The sequence below is a fragment of the Panthera onca genome, chromosome B2 (assembly GCF_046562875.1).
Source record: "Panthera onca isolate mPanOnc1 chromosome B2, mPanOnc1 haplotype 2, whole genome shotgun sequence".
Taxonomy (NCBI): domain Eukaryota; kingdom Metazoa; phylum Chordata; class Mammalia; order Carnivora; family Felidae; genus Panthera; species Panthera onca.
The window spans coordinates 35,796,279-35,808,482 of record NC_138343.1 but is presented as its reverse complement, the minus strand read 5'-3'; the positions used below and the strand labels follow the sequence as shown (position 1 = coordinate 35,808,482).

General features: G+C 52.0%; 1 protein-coding gene across 4 annotated transcripts in view; it reads right to left on the bottom strand.

The window, feature by feature from the left end:
• Positions 1-790: 790 nt before the first annotated feature.
• CMTR1 (cap methyltransferase 1) overlaps positions 791-12,204 on the bottom strand; it is a 50,835-nt gene continuing 39,421 nt past the window's right edge. For 3 of the 4 annotated variants that reach the window (XM_060615381.3, XM_060615379.3, XM_060615378.3), the window contains 11 exons: positions 10,927-10,983; positions 10,090-10,147; positions 9,520-9,588; positions 8,756-8,887; positions 7,657-7,779; positions 6,909-7,000; positions 6,005-6,073; positions 4,778-4,825; positions 3,815-3,927; positions 3,085-3,193; positions 791-2,287 (listed from right to left, as the gene is read on the bottom strand). In XM_060615381.3, the coding sequence (XP_060471364.1) occupies positions 2,155-2,287; positions 3,085-3,193; positions 3,815-3,927; positions 4,778-4,825; positions 6,005-6,073; positions 6,909-7,000; positions 7,657-7,779; positions 8,756-8,887; positions 9,520-9,588; positions 10,090-10,147; positions 10,927-10,983 (1,003 nt within the window). In that variant the 3' untranslated portion in view covers positions 791-2,154. The remainder of the gene's footprint in view (positions 2,288-3,084; positions 3,194-3,814; positions 3,928-4,777; positions 4,826-6,004; positions 6,074-6,908; positions 7,001-7,656; positions 7,780-8,755; positions 8,888-9,519; positions 9,589-10,089; positions 10,148-10,926; positions 10,984-12,204) is intronic. The other variant, XM_060615380.3, reaches the window with a different exon arrangement.

The window sequence follows — 12,204 nt, the reverse complement described above, 5'->3', positions numbered from 1 at the left end:
CACCCCCCAACTCTGCTCCCAGCACCAGGGGCAGGAGTGGGAGGCTGAGCAAAGCCGAGCATAGTAGGGCAACCAGAAGGATCAGGGGCTTGGCCTGGAGACTACACCAGTTAGGAAAGTGGAGTTGCCCTAGGAGCTCAGGGTGTGAGACATCAAGGACCCTCAGGGCCAGGGTGAAGGAAGGAGCCAAAATACAGCAGGCTAGAGGAGGCCAACACCAGAGCTGTGGAGCTGGTGGAGCAGCTCTAGCCCTGGGCCGAGAGGGAGGCACCATCAGCACCTGCACACCTCACCCCAAGCACCGCCCCCCCACCCCCACCGGTGCAGGCGCAGAACAGAGGGGAGGCTGGCCAGGGGTCAGTGCAACCGTCTCTCCCTCCCTCTCTCCCGTCTAGTGACACTAATTGGTCTGACACCTCTGTTATTTTAGTCACACAAACTGATCCTGGATTGTCACAGTGCTACCATGGGGTGAGCCGTGTGATTTATGTAAGGGGGAAGGTGCCTCCCTGCCCTGCTGGGCAGTAGGTTCTTTCATTCTCCAGTCCCTGCTTCCAACAGGAGCTGCATAATTTCCGGACTCTTCCTAGGTGGGGCCCCTCTCTAGCAGCAGGGCCCACGAGGCCCAGGAGCTTGTAGAGGCTCTGATTAAACAAACCTGCTTTCCTCCCCGCTTCTTAAGTAGAGCTTCCTCCCCTTCTCCAGCCCAAACTGTTTCATCCAAGCCAATCCCAGACCACACAGCACCAAGGACAAACAGCACTAGCCCCAGCACAGAGCCACACAGGCATTAAAAATATGTTTATCTTTAATGATCCAAGATTCTGCAAGACACACTGATATACCCAGAACGGGGTGGAAACACACCTTTCTCAGCCGTGCTGCCACCAACCTGGGGGGAGGGAGGGGCTGGATGCTGGCTAGGCGACACCGCCCCCCCCCCCCCCCCACCCCCAGGTAGAGTCATTTCCAACCTCACAGGGAGTCTCTGTGGCCTATCGCCATGGAAACCAGCCTAGCACTGGGATGGGGCTCTAGGGAGCCCATAAGAGCATCTCTGAGAGGTATTTCCCATTAAAAACAACCACAAGTACCCTCCCCCACCCAAAGCTACTGCCCAGCTTCCCTTCTTCCCCCTCTGCCAAGACAGAGGAAATGGAGTGACCACAAAAGGACAAACAAAAGTGACTGTACTTCCTACTGGGGAAGAAAAAGGGGGTGAGTAGCAAGGTGGCTGTGGCAAATGGGGGGGGGGGTGCCATGATTGCCAGAAGGCTGGGTGTGACCCAACCCGAGGTACCTCTGTTGCCAGGGGGCCACTGCTGCTGGGGCATAGAAAAAGGTCTTTAAAGGCTGCTTCCTCTTCTAGAGCTGCCCAAGGTTCAGAACAAAAGGGAATGGGGCCCAGGAAGGTTCTACAACCCCAGGAGGCAGTCATGCCCGCTATCGAGACAGCACTGTGTCCCGATGCAGTGGCAGGGAAGTATGGCCCACGTGCCTCCCTTCCCGGCCTGCGGGACTGTCAGAGGTCCGGCTGGGACGAACTCCAGGGAAGACCAGGACAGAGGTCAGGGAGGAGATAAAATCATCTCCAACTTGGCATCAAAACAGAGCAAGTTCAAAGAAACAAAACCTTGATTTGTACAGCAGCTGCCCCTGGCCTACACCCACTCAGGGTCGGCCCAATAAAAAGCTGGGCAGAGCACGGGCATGGCCGCTCTCAGGGCAGTGCACGGAACTCAGAAAAGTGAGTCTACAGGATACAAGAGAGAATGGCAGAAACAAAGCCCTGCTGTTCTCTGACACGTCCTCCACTGGCCACACATGCCCTCGGCCCTGACCTCAAACCCGCCTGTAGGAGCAGCATCCTTCAGGCTGATTCCTGGCAGGGAAGACAATTCCCAGGCAGGTCTCTGGGGAGGGAAGTCCAAAAGGTGTCCCAGAAGGAATGTCAGAGTCCTCAGAAGGCCCCCGACTGAGTTCTTCAGGGAGAATGGAGAGGAGACCACCCACCCCTTATGGTCAGGCTGCAGTGACTGTGCTCCCCAGTCCCTTTCCGAGAAGGGGTAAAAAACCAGTACTGTGAGCCCCAGGCAGAGCGCCCTGACTCAGAGAATGACAGATCATTCAGCAGGGGTGGGCATCCCCACACCCTCAGGCGCTGTGCATCTGGATGAATGAGAGGACATCTTCCTTGGACAGCTTGTCTGGGTCCTGGGGCTTCTGGGAGTCATGAACACGGATGCCATCCCCCCACTCCCAGAAGAGCCTGCCATAGTAGCAGATGCTGGGGAGAAGGAAGAGAAAGGAGGTCAGAGGGCTGTACCCGGGTGGAGCAGGACCAAGAGATCACCACCCCAACCCTGGCAACCATGACTTAGAGGACTGATCCTTAAAGGGGTGGGTCATTTAACTCCAGTTGAGGGTCTTCCCTCTAGCAGCCAACAGGTACCCAGTAGGCCCCAGCTCCTTTCCAACAAACAGATGCTGATGCTAATTGTGTCCAACTAGATTCCTAGAATTACTGATATTCCTGGTTTATCTGTCTGTGCCGTTCTAATAAAACAGTATTAGTGTAGCAACAGACACTGGTGTCAGTGGCTAATTATAGGCGCATTAGAGCTACTGGCTGCTGTCAAAACCTATGACTGTAACAGTCTGGCAAACGGACTCTGGGTGCTCATGAGAGACACCTAAGACCCCTGAATCCCAAGGGGCAGGGCTGCAGGCCCTTGGTAGGTTTGCACCACCAGGCCAGTGTCAGAAGGTCACATAAGCAGTGGCTGCTCCATGGGGCAGACAGATGCCCTGCCTGGATGAGGCTCTTCCCACCCAGGACCCCCAGCCATCACAGCAGGTCTTGGTGTCACTTGCTTCTCACTGAGCTTCTATCCAGAACTGGGGGCCACGCCCTAGAGGGGGCATAGCCCCACCCTTGGGAGGAGCCCAGTCTATGCTAGGGGAGCCCCTGCTTGGGCAGCCATCTTTCTCAGGACCTGGGGTATGCCCCAAGAGGGCTGGCCGGCATCCTGGCAGGAGGACCTGGGGTTGTGGAGAGGACAGGCACAGAGGAGGGCCACTTACTGAAAGGGGGCGATGGAGTCTGCAGGGAGGTCAAAGGTAGAGATCTTGGTTTTCTTATTGTAGAAGAACTTCCTCTTGAAGCTTTTGCTGAATCCCATAGTCCATGGCTCTGACAGAAGGAAGAAGGGAAAGCTCAGAAAAGGACACAAAATATTCATGCGGGACAGGAACAGACCAACATAGGGGTGTGCCTTTCTGCACTTGTGTTCTTCCATTGCCCTCTCTCCCAAAAAGCAGGCAGAGAACAGCCTGTGAGGAGGATGCAGCCTTTATCACCAGCCCAAAGGGGCTCAAGGAGGACGACTAAGATAATTACTTCTCAACAACCCCACCCCAGTCCTGCCAACCTGCCACCAGGGCAACAACTCTGGGACCCTGGCAGAGGGCAGGCTCTTTAGCCAGAAGGCACTGAAGAAAAGGGACTGTACAGAGGATACAAATGGCCAAGCCTGACTTGCTGCCACCCCCAGAGAAGGCCCTTTACCTGCATGAGGACACTGTGTGTGCACAAACCAACTGGGCTCCTCTCTCTCAGCCCCAACCTGACCCCCAGGACCCACCAAGGAACAGAAGAGGCTCGGGAAACAGTCCCCAACCCCACACCTCATAGAAACGCCAGCCTGGCTGCCATGCACCTTAGTAGGCAGCCTTCAGCTCCGGCTCAGACAGGGTCTGGGCCAGTCACCCTGGCTGCAGGAAAGAGGACAGGCAACAATCACCCATCACCTACCATTCACCGTCCTGACGATGTAGAGGCCAGTGGGCACAAAGTGCCGGTCATCCCGCCCTGTGTAGCTGAGCTTCGGGGTGCCACTGGAGCCCTTGATGATCTTCATTTCTAACCTAATTTCCCCGAGGTGAGTAAACAGCAAGTGTGGTTTTGTGCATGAGAGCGAGCCCTCACATTATTCTCCGGCTAATATTAAAATCCCACCACCCACAGCATTTTATCTCAGTTCAACATAAGAAATGGAAACTGAGGCAGAGATGTGAGTTGCTCCAGGCTACCCATCGAGGGAGTCTGTGCAGAGCTGGATGGAGGACTCAGGCTCTAAACTCTAAGCAATGGAGTCAGGAAAGTGACAGATGTCCCTGCTCTGTTGCTGCCGTTTGGGGGACAGGTGGGGGGGGGGGGGGTGTTTCAAGGGTGACACAAGTAAGGTTAAGATCTGAGACCAGAGGTGCCACTGGGTCTTCGATCCCCCACCAAAGGCATCACTGTGGCCACTAAAGAGTTAACACGAGACCACGGAGACCTGGCCCAGCTCCCATGGCCGCAGCAGGCACAAACCCAGGATGAGACCCCCCAGATGAGAGCACCCTGCACACCACTAATGCAAGGAAGCAGTTATGCCCCCCTGCCCCTCCAGGCTCAATCTCTCTGTCAGCACCAGGAGCTGGGATTTATAGTGTTTCAAGCAGCTTGCTGCTCTGCCCCTCGCAGGGACAATCGTAACTATTACAGCATCAATGAGCCCGTATTTCTGCCTGACACACACCGCCCTGCTCCCCTCCTGATGGTGCTGAATCAGCTCTCAGCCGGGGGGCTCTTGGCTGCAGCAGGGGGGCTAAAGGCAGCCTGCCAGGACCAACTCACCACCTGCCCCACGACACACCTCTGCAAAAAGAGAACGCTGCTGCACCCCCACCCCAACTCTCCTCTCAGATCCTGCACTAAGACTGAGTCACTCACCTGACAAAAATCTTCTCCATCTCCTCCAACCTGTACACCTCCTTCACCCTGTGTGTAGAGGGACAGAGAGAGGACAAAGGTTTTCTGGGGTGTGGGGCGCAGATATTCTTACCCAGCAGCAGCTGGAGGCAGGAGGCTGTGCCTGTCCTTGTCTTCTTCTGGCCCCAGTACCCCAACCCACCAGAATGAGGACCTCCAGCCCCGTGTGCTGCTGTCCAACACAGATGCCCTAGCTCAGAGCTACCAAACACCCCCTTGGGCCTGCCCCACGGCAACTGAGGAGCACAACTATGGTTACTGAAGAAGGGGGAGAGAGGAAGATCTGGCAGACACCCAAGTCATCTTCACTGTCACCAGGGGCCCAAATACCAAGGTCCAGGCTCTTGTGTAGGTCACCATGGATTTTAGGGCTTCCTGTAGTAGAGTTATTTCCAAACAGTCCTAACGGGCCTTTTACCATAGGGGGTAGGGAGACCTCTACCCAGGGTGCAGGGTTCCTTCACCTCTAGGGGCCTCTGAACACATCTTTGGAACTGCTGGGTAAGGTCTCCAGGGACCCAGCAACTAGACAACAAGCAACACAGGGAGGGTCCCCAGAAGGTGTCCCTCAGGACCTGGCAGACAGGACATTTTATAAAAAGTGTAGAGAGACACCTCGGTCTCCAGTCATATAGTCTGGGTCTCCAAGCCCCAAAGGTAATAACCTCTGACCCGGGCACAGCCTGGAAAGTCTGGTCTCCCTATGTGGGCTCCCTGACTGTCCTCATCCTCCTCTCCTACCTCAGGGCCTGGAACTTTCACACCATCTAACATGGCAACAAACACTCTCTTCTTCCTGTTCAAAAACTCCCATTCCCTTAGCACCCTTTTCTCACCTGAAAAAAAAGAAAAGGCCAGGTGGTATGCTAATGAGTGTGAATGTGCAAGGTGTGTCAGTGCCCCGAGAAGCATGTGCATCTTCAATGACACCTTAACCCCTAGGAATGCATCTCCTGTGGAGGCTGGCCCACCATGACAGGCGGGATGGGGAGACACTCTGGGGCGAAGGACACACCTACCCAGCACCCCACCCCAATTCACAATCACCAAGGGTAGTCTTATCTCTAACCACAACTTTGCCTGGTCCTCTCTACTGAGCCCTCCCATCCTCCACAGGATGGGGAAGCAGGCACTGGCCAGAAAGAAGCAATGGGGAATGGGGGTTTGGGAGGGAGACCATATGCTCACCTGATGGGATTCATGTCAGGCCGACTGGGCTTGGAAACAGCTTTCACAAATTTCTCAGCAAGCTGAATTCTAGAGCACAAACACAGTCTCTCAGAGGTGAGCCAAGGCGCCTCCACTAGCACCCCTGCCCCCAGGGCATCTGCGTGGCACCAGAGACGGAACACTTCTGAATGTGGAGCAAAGCCGCTCCAAGAGGCAGCACTCCTATGCCTGAGGAAGCCCACCCTGCCCTTCTCCACTAACATCTTTGTGCACGCCCTCCCTCTGTAGATTTGGACATCCAGTTTTGCTACATGTTGGTAGGCTTTTCTGAAGTGTGCCTTGAGTTGTGCTCAGTCCCCTCCACTAGAACTTCAGATGTCATCTGTATCGTGTATGTCGACTCACCCCAAACCACTGATGCCACAGCACACCCACTCAGAAGAACCAACTTAGGCATATCAGTATCACGGCAGTGTGAGAGGTCCCTCCTTTGTGTCCTCCACCCCCCTTCTAACAACTGATCAGTCATCCATCCACAAGCAAAAGGGCCGCTGTGGGATCCAGATGAACAGACTTAAACGGGACCACCCATGCTCAAGACATGTTCTTCAGAGACCCTCCCTCTCTCCATAAGCCTATCCTCTTGCTCAACCTGAATCAAAACATCACTTCTGATCTGAACAGCTGTGGCCAAACGGAGTGTGCTGGTATCTGTGGCAATGGAGGCCCCCAAGCCCCAGCAAACTCTGCAGTGCAGATACTAATTCCTCACCCTGGCCCTGGAACCAGCCCACGGGTGGGGAAGGAAAACTAACGACAGCCTTAGGCAAGAAGGCCTGGGTGAGGGACCAAGCCTCAGAGGCTGCTGCCGCACAGCTGACCTGGCCTACCCTGCCCTCCCTCCCCAGGACCCAGGTCAAACCGCTGGTTAAAGTGCTGCTCCCGCACGTCACTGCCATTCAGCACGAGGACATCGAGGATGTGGATGGCACTAATCTTCCGCTGGGCCTTCCCCTAGAAGAAGAAGTGCGCTGCCCATCCTGCCAAGCATCGGCCTGGGGCCCACTGCCCACCATGGCATGCTGGCCTCCGTTCTACCTATATATCACCGGGGGAAGAGAAGGACTCCAAACACAGAACTTTCTTGTGCCTCCCTCCCAGATCATTCTCAGCACCACACCAGCCCAGACTTCCGAGCAGCCAGAGATCTGAGGCTTTAGGTGATGAGCACCCCTGAACCTCAAACTCAGTGAGGCTGCCGCCATGGTGCTCCATTCGGGGCCTAGCTTCCCAATCTTGTCCACTGTTCCCATTGACTGTTCTGAAAGTCATCTGTATGGCTGTCATGGCCAAAGCTCAAGGCATCCCTGGTAAAAACAAAATCAGCAGCTAAAAAATACCCAGCAGGCCCACTAGGGCCCAGGATGCCCAGAGATGACTGAGGTTCCCTCTTGCACACATGGGGACTGTGATCCTTCCTACCTAAACGTATCATTGTTTCGAGCAACTACCCAAGGAGGAGGAATCATTTCACAGCCTTCCCCCAGCTCTGGGCCCTGTCAAGCACCACAATGTGACCCAGTTAACTTGGGGGGAAAAGGGCCAGGCTCAGCCGTGCCCCAGTTCCCTAGCTGGCAGGGCCAGAACACATGAGCAGAACCACCTCTGACCTCCCCTTTCAGTTCATGGACGATCTCCACAGACAGTAGAGTATCCCGGGGTAGCTCTGTCTTCAGGTCTAGCTTGACCCAGCGGTCTGACTGGCGGCCGTCCCACGTGTAGATCTGGGACTTCTACAGGCAGAGAGAAAGGGCCTCATGAGGCAGGCATGGAGATTGAGGGGTGAGCGCTCAAAAGAGCTTTCAGTTGGCGGTTATAAGCTGATGGGGCTGGGAAATGTCAGAAGAAAATGTCTAGGAGAGATTAGTGTTATACTTCAGCGACAGAGATCTGGCTCAGTCCTGGTGGTAGGGAACAGGCCCAGGGCACCATTCAAAAGGCCTAAGTCCAGGGGTATCTGGGTGGCTCAGTTGGTTAAGTGTCCAATTTTGGCTCAGCCATGGTCTCTCGGTTCAAGGGTTCGAGCCCTGTGTCGGGCTCTGTGCTGACAGCTCAGAGCCTGCTTCAGATTCTGTGTCTCCTTCTCTCTCTGCCCCTCCCCTGCTCATGCTCTGTCTCTCCCTCAAAAATAAACAAACATTAAGAAAAAAAAAAAAGGCCCAAGTCCATGATTAGTGACCCTCAAAAAAGATCAAGCCTATGGAGCACCTGGGCCTGGGTGGCTCAGTTGGCTGAGCACTTTTTTTTTTTTTTTTTTTTTTTTTTTTTTTAAGTTTATTTATTTGTTTTGGGAAAGAGAGAGGCAGAGAGAGCGAATCCCAAGCAGGCTCCAGGCTGTCAGCACAGAACCCGATGGGGGTGGTGTTACAAAGAAATGGTTGCATGGATTCAAGCCACAGTAGCCTGCTGACAATCCTGTTAGCCTAGGAAGCTTAGTATCACAAGAAAAGAAGCAGTGTTCCCTTTACAATGCACAGAGATGAATACGCAAATGTGAATGAATGAAAAACTGAATGGATGAATGACACTTGGCTAACTCACAGAAAGGAAGTGAAGCTTTAAGAAATACCTTCCCTGGGGTCAAAGCCCCAGCTCCCTAGTGCCAAGAGAACACGCACCGAGGGTGGCAGGCAGCTGTCCAGACTCCCACAGACACAGAGCAAGGTTCCACCACCCCGACAGTAGAGAGGAAGCCAGCAGCAGACTTACCCCCAGACCGATGAGGAACTTCTGCTCGCTGCCAGACACCATGCAGCGGTAGTCAAGCACTGGGCGGATCTTCTCCAGGGTTTTGGAGGTGAGCAGCGTGGGCTTATAGCTGAAGATGTCAATCTCAGTGCCCTGCAGCCCCGGGTCAGAGAAAACATGGCTGGGTTGGGGGAAGGGACAGGCGCTCAGTATGGGTGCCTGTATGAGGGATGGGGGCAGGCTGGGAGAGGCGAGGGACAGGAAGCACTTGCTCTCTGAAACATGCCCCCCTGCTCTCCCTAACCATGCACTAACTGGGATCTAATTCCATCTGCTTGGAGTGTTCCTTTAGGACCTATTAGAAGAGGCTGGGAAGGGAAAGAACACCAACTCCCTGAGTACAGATCAATTTACCGGAGCTATAAGGAAATGCCGCCAGAATATAAAAGCCACCCCTTCAATAAAACTGAAGGCGAGGACTCATCAGTAGTTGGTCTGAGAGCAGTTAAGTGACCGCTCCACCCCATTCAGAAATATGTACACATGCTACTCTTCTGAGGTCATCTGGAACCTCATTCTCCAGTCCGTGACCTCACAAAACCAGCACAACGGCCCCATAATCTGGGCTAGATTTAAATGAAGCCCAGCCCCTCAGAATCCAGGAGGTGCCTACACAAGCCCTCTGGAGGCCAGGCATCTGGAGGGAGGATGGCACGGGTCTGATACCTTCCACATCTGAAGTTAGGCCTCTCTGACTTTTTATTTTCAACAGATACCAAACTCACCTGGATTAGCTCAAAGAACTTAGATTTGGGGTCTGAGGAAGAAGGAGCAACTCGAGCCTGGTCTGGGATCTGAAAGGAGACAGCAAAGAGCTTTGATTTGCAAATGTATTTTCAATGAAAGCTGTGTGTATGCACATGCAGGCGAGGGGATAGGTCCAGACAGGGGAAGAGGCAATGGCCCCCAACAAAGGGGGCTAGAAAGCAGGAGATGGGAGTGGGTAATCCGGTCACTACCTCACTTCAAGCCCTGTGGTTGCACACCACAAAGGCCCCTTCCCTCTGTCTGGGACTCTCTGTGGGCAGAGAGTTGCTGTATAGGGCCCTGGCAACAAAATGAGGCCTGGTCACCCACCACCCTTGTCCTTTTTGACCCAACTGCAGGACCACAATGTCAGTGAAAGGGCCAAAAAGGTAACTCCTGACAATGCTAAGACGTCTAACTCTGGAACCCTGTGAGGGTAGGGAGACGTTTACATGTAAGGAGAAACCCTAAGTAGACAGGGTTGGTCAATCCATTCTTCTCTACAGCTTCCCTGCTCTGGAGTAATAATGGGCTAGGGAGATGCTCACCCCCCAAAGTCGAAGGCACTCTTTCCGGATCTCTGCCTGCCGAGGCTCACTCAGGGTTCTGGGAAAATAAAACCAACAAGTGATTAAAACCTCCAAGAGGTACAAGGAGTGTGCATCCCATGCACCCCTCAGAACTCCCAAGAGAGGAAGCCCAGATGAATAAACGTGTGTGCACACAGAGGCCATGCTGCCATTAGCCCAGAATGCTTACAACACTCACATGGCTCTGCCCCTTAAAGAAGGGGGATCAGATGTAGACAAAATGGATGACCTCCCCTTCTCACCACAAAGGGAAGGAAGACTACCCTCCCGATCACCCTGAATGCCAGAGTTCCCCACACACTCTCCTCTCTGAGCATGTTCTGGCTTTTCCTCTGCTGATACACATTAAGTCCATCCCAAAGGATGCCACTATGCTCCAGAAAGCTTTATCAGCTTATGCTGACCCCCTACCAGAAGAATGGTTTTCTTAGACCAGTCCTATCTCCCCTCTCTTGATCACTCTTTATTCTATGTCCCCTCAACAGGGGACTGTTGGTGTGGCATTCTACTCATACTATGCCACTCTACACCCTCTGATGCACCCTCTACATTCCTCCTGTATCCTTTTCCTGGGGTACTCTTATCTGCCTAAACACAAACATAAAGTCTTTGAGGGCAAGGTTCATGCCATCTACTTCTCTGGTATGCTTCACAGACCACAGCAGAGTAAAAGATTAAAAAAAAATAGACGTTTTTAAATGTTTGTTGAAATGAAATAAAGAGCTCAGAGGAAGGAGCAAAATGAAAAGATCTTTCCTTGAAATAAAAGAATTCTGGGGAGTGGGCAACACTCACGTGTCTTGAACAAAGGCATGGATTTTGGCCAGAGCTTTGATCTGCAGACTACAGTGGCTAGAGAGAGGGGGGGGAAAAAAAAAGATTTAATTTCAGAAGGATTACCAAAAAAAGGCAAAAGATATCAAAAAAGAGAAGCTCAGCCAGAGCAGTGGCCATCTACATTTGGGGGAGAGGGGCGGGAGAACTGAAAGAGAACCCCCTTGACTACACCCCAAGATACAGTTACATGGGGCCTGCTAAAGGCTTACAATAAAGCAGAACTGAGTCAAACCCGCTAGACACCCAGCTCCCAAGTCCTGCTAAAAGGAAAGTTCTGATCCCATCCTTAAAAACTTGAAAGCAGTAGTGAATTAATTCTAAATAAAGCAACGACAAAGCCCAGACCCAGTTCAGCTGCAGACTGAACTGACTCAACCCACCTACACTAGCAGCTGCCCTTGCTACTGTAATCCCCACTATCCTTTTATACAATGTCTGGCGTTAAATTAAAGAGTGTGTGACATGTGATAAAGCAAGAAAATGTGACCAGCTAACAAGAGGGGAAACAATCCAATAGCAGAAGATCCAGAAATGGTCCAGATGTTTATATTATCAGACATGGCCCTTAAAATAACTGAAGAACATATTAAAGGATCTAGTAGAAAAGATGTACAACATTCATGGAAAGATAGAGAATTTCAGCAGAGGTACAGAAACCATATTTCTAAAAAACCAAGATTCTAGGATTGAAAACTATGATATTAGAGATGAAGAATGATTTTGATGGGCTTATCACCAGACTGAAAACAGTAGAGGAAAGAATCAGTGAACTTGGGGACAATGAGGTCAACAGAAACTCAAACCAAAACATAGAGAAAAAAGTGAAAAAAAAAAAAAATACCAGTATTAGAACTCTACAGGACAATAGCAAACAGTTAAACATAAATAAGTAGAGTCTCAGAAGCAGAAAAAAGAATAAGACAAAAATACTAACAAGATAATAGCCAAGAATTTTCCCAAACTGGTAAATGAAATCAATCCACAGATCCAAGGTCAGAGAACCCCAGGCAGAATCAGTACAAAGAAAACCATATATAAACACACTGTGGTCAAAATGTTGAAAACAAAGGGAAAATCTTAAAAGCACTCAGAGGAAAAAGGACACATGATATGCATGAAAACAGTAACAGTAATGACTGACTTCTCTCATCAGAAACAAGGAAGGCAGAAAACAATGGAACATTATCTTTAAAGTGCTGAAAGAGAAACACGACCAACCTCAAATTCTATATCCAA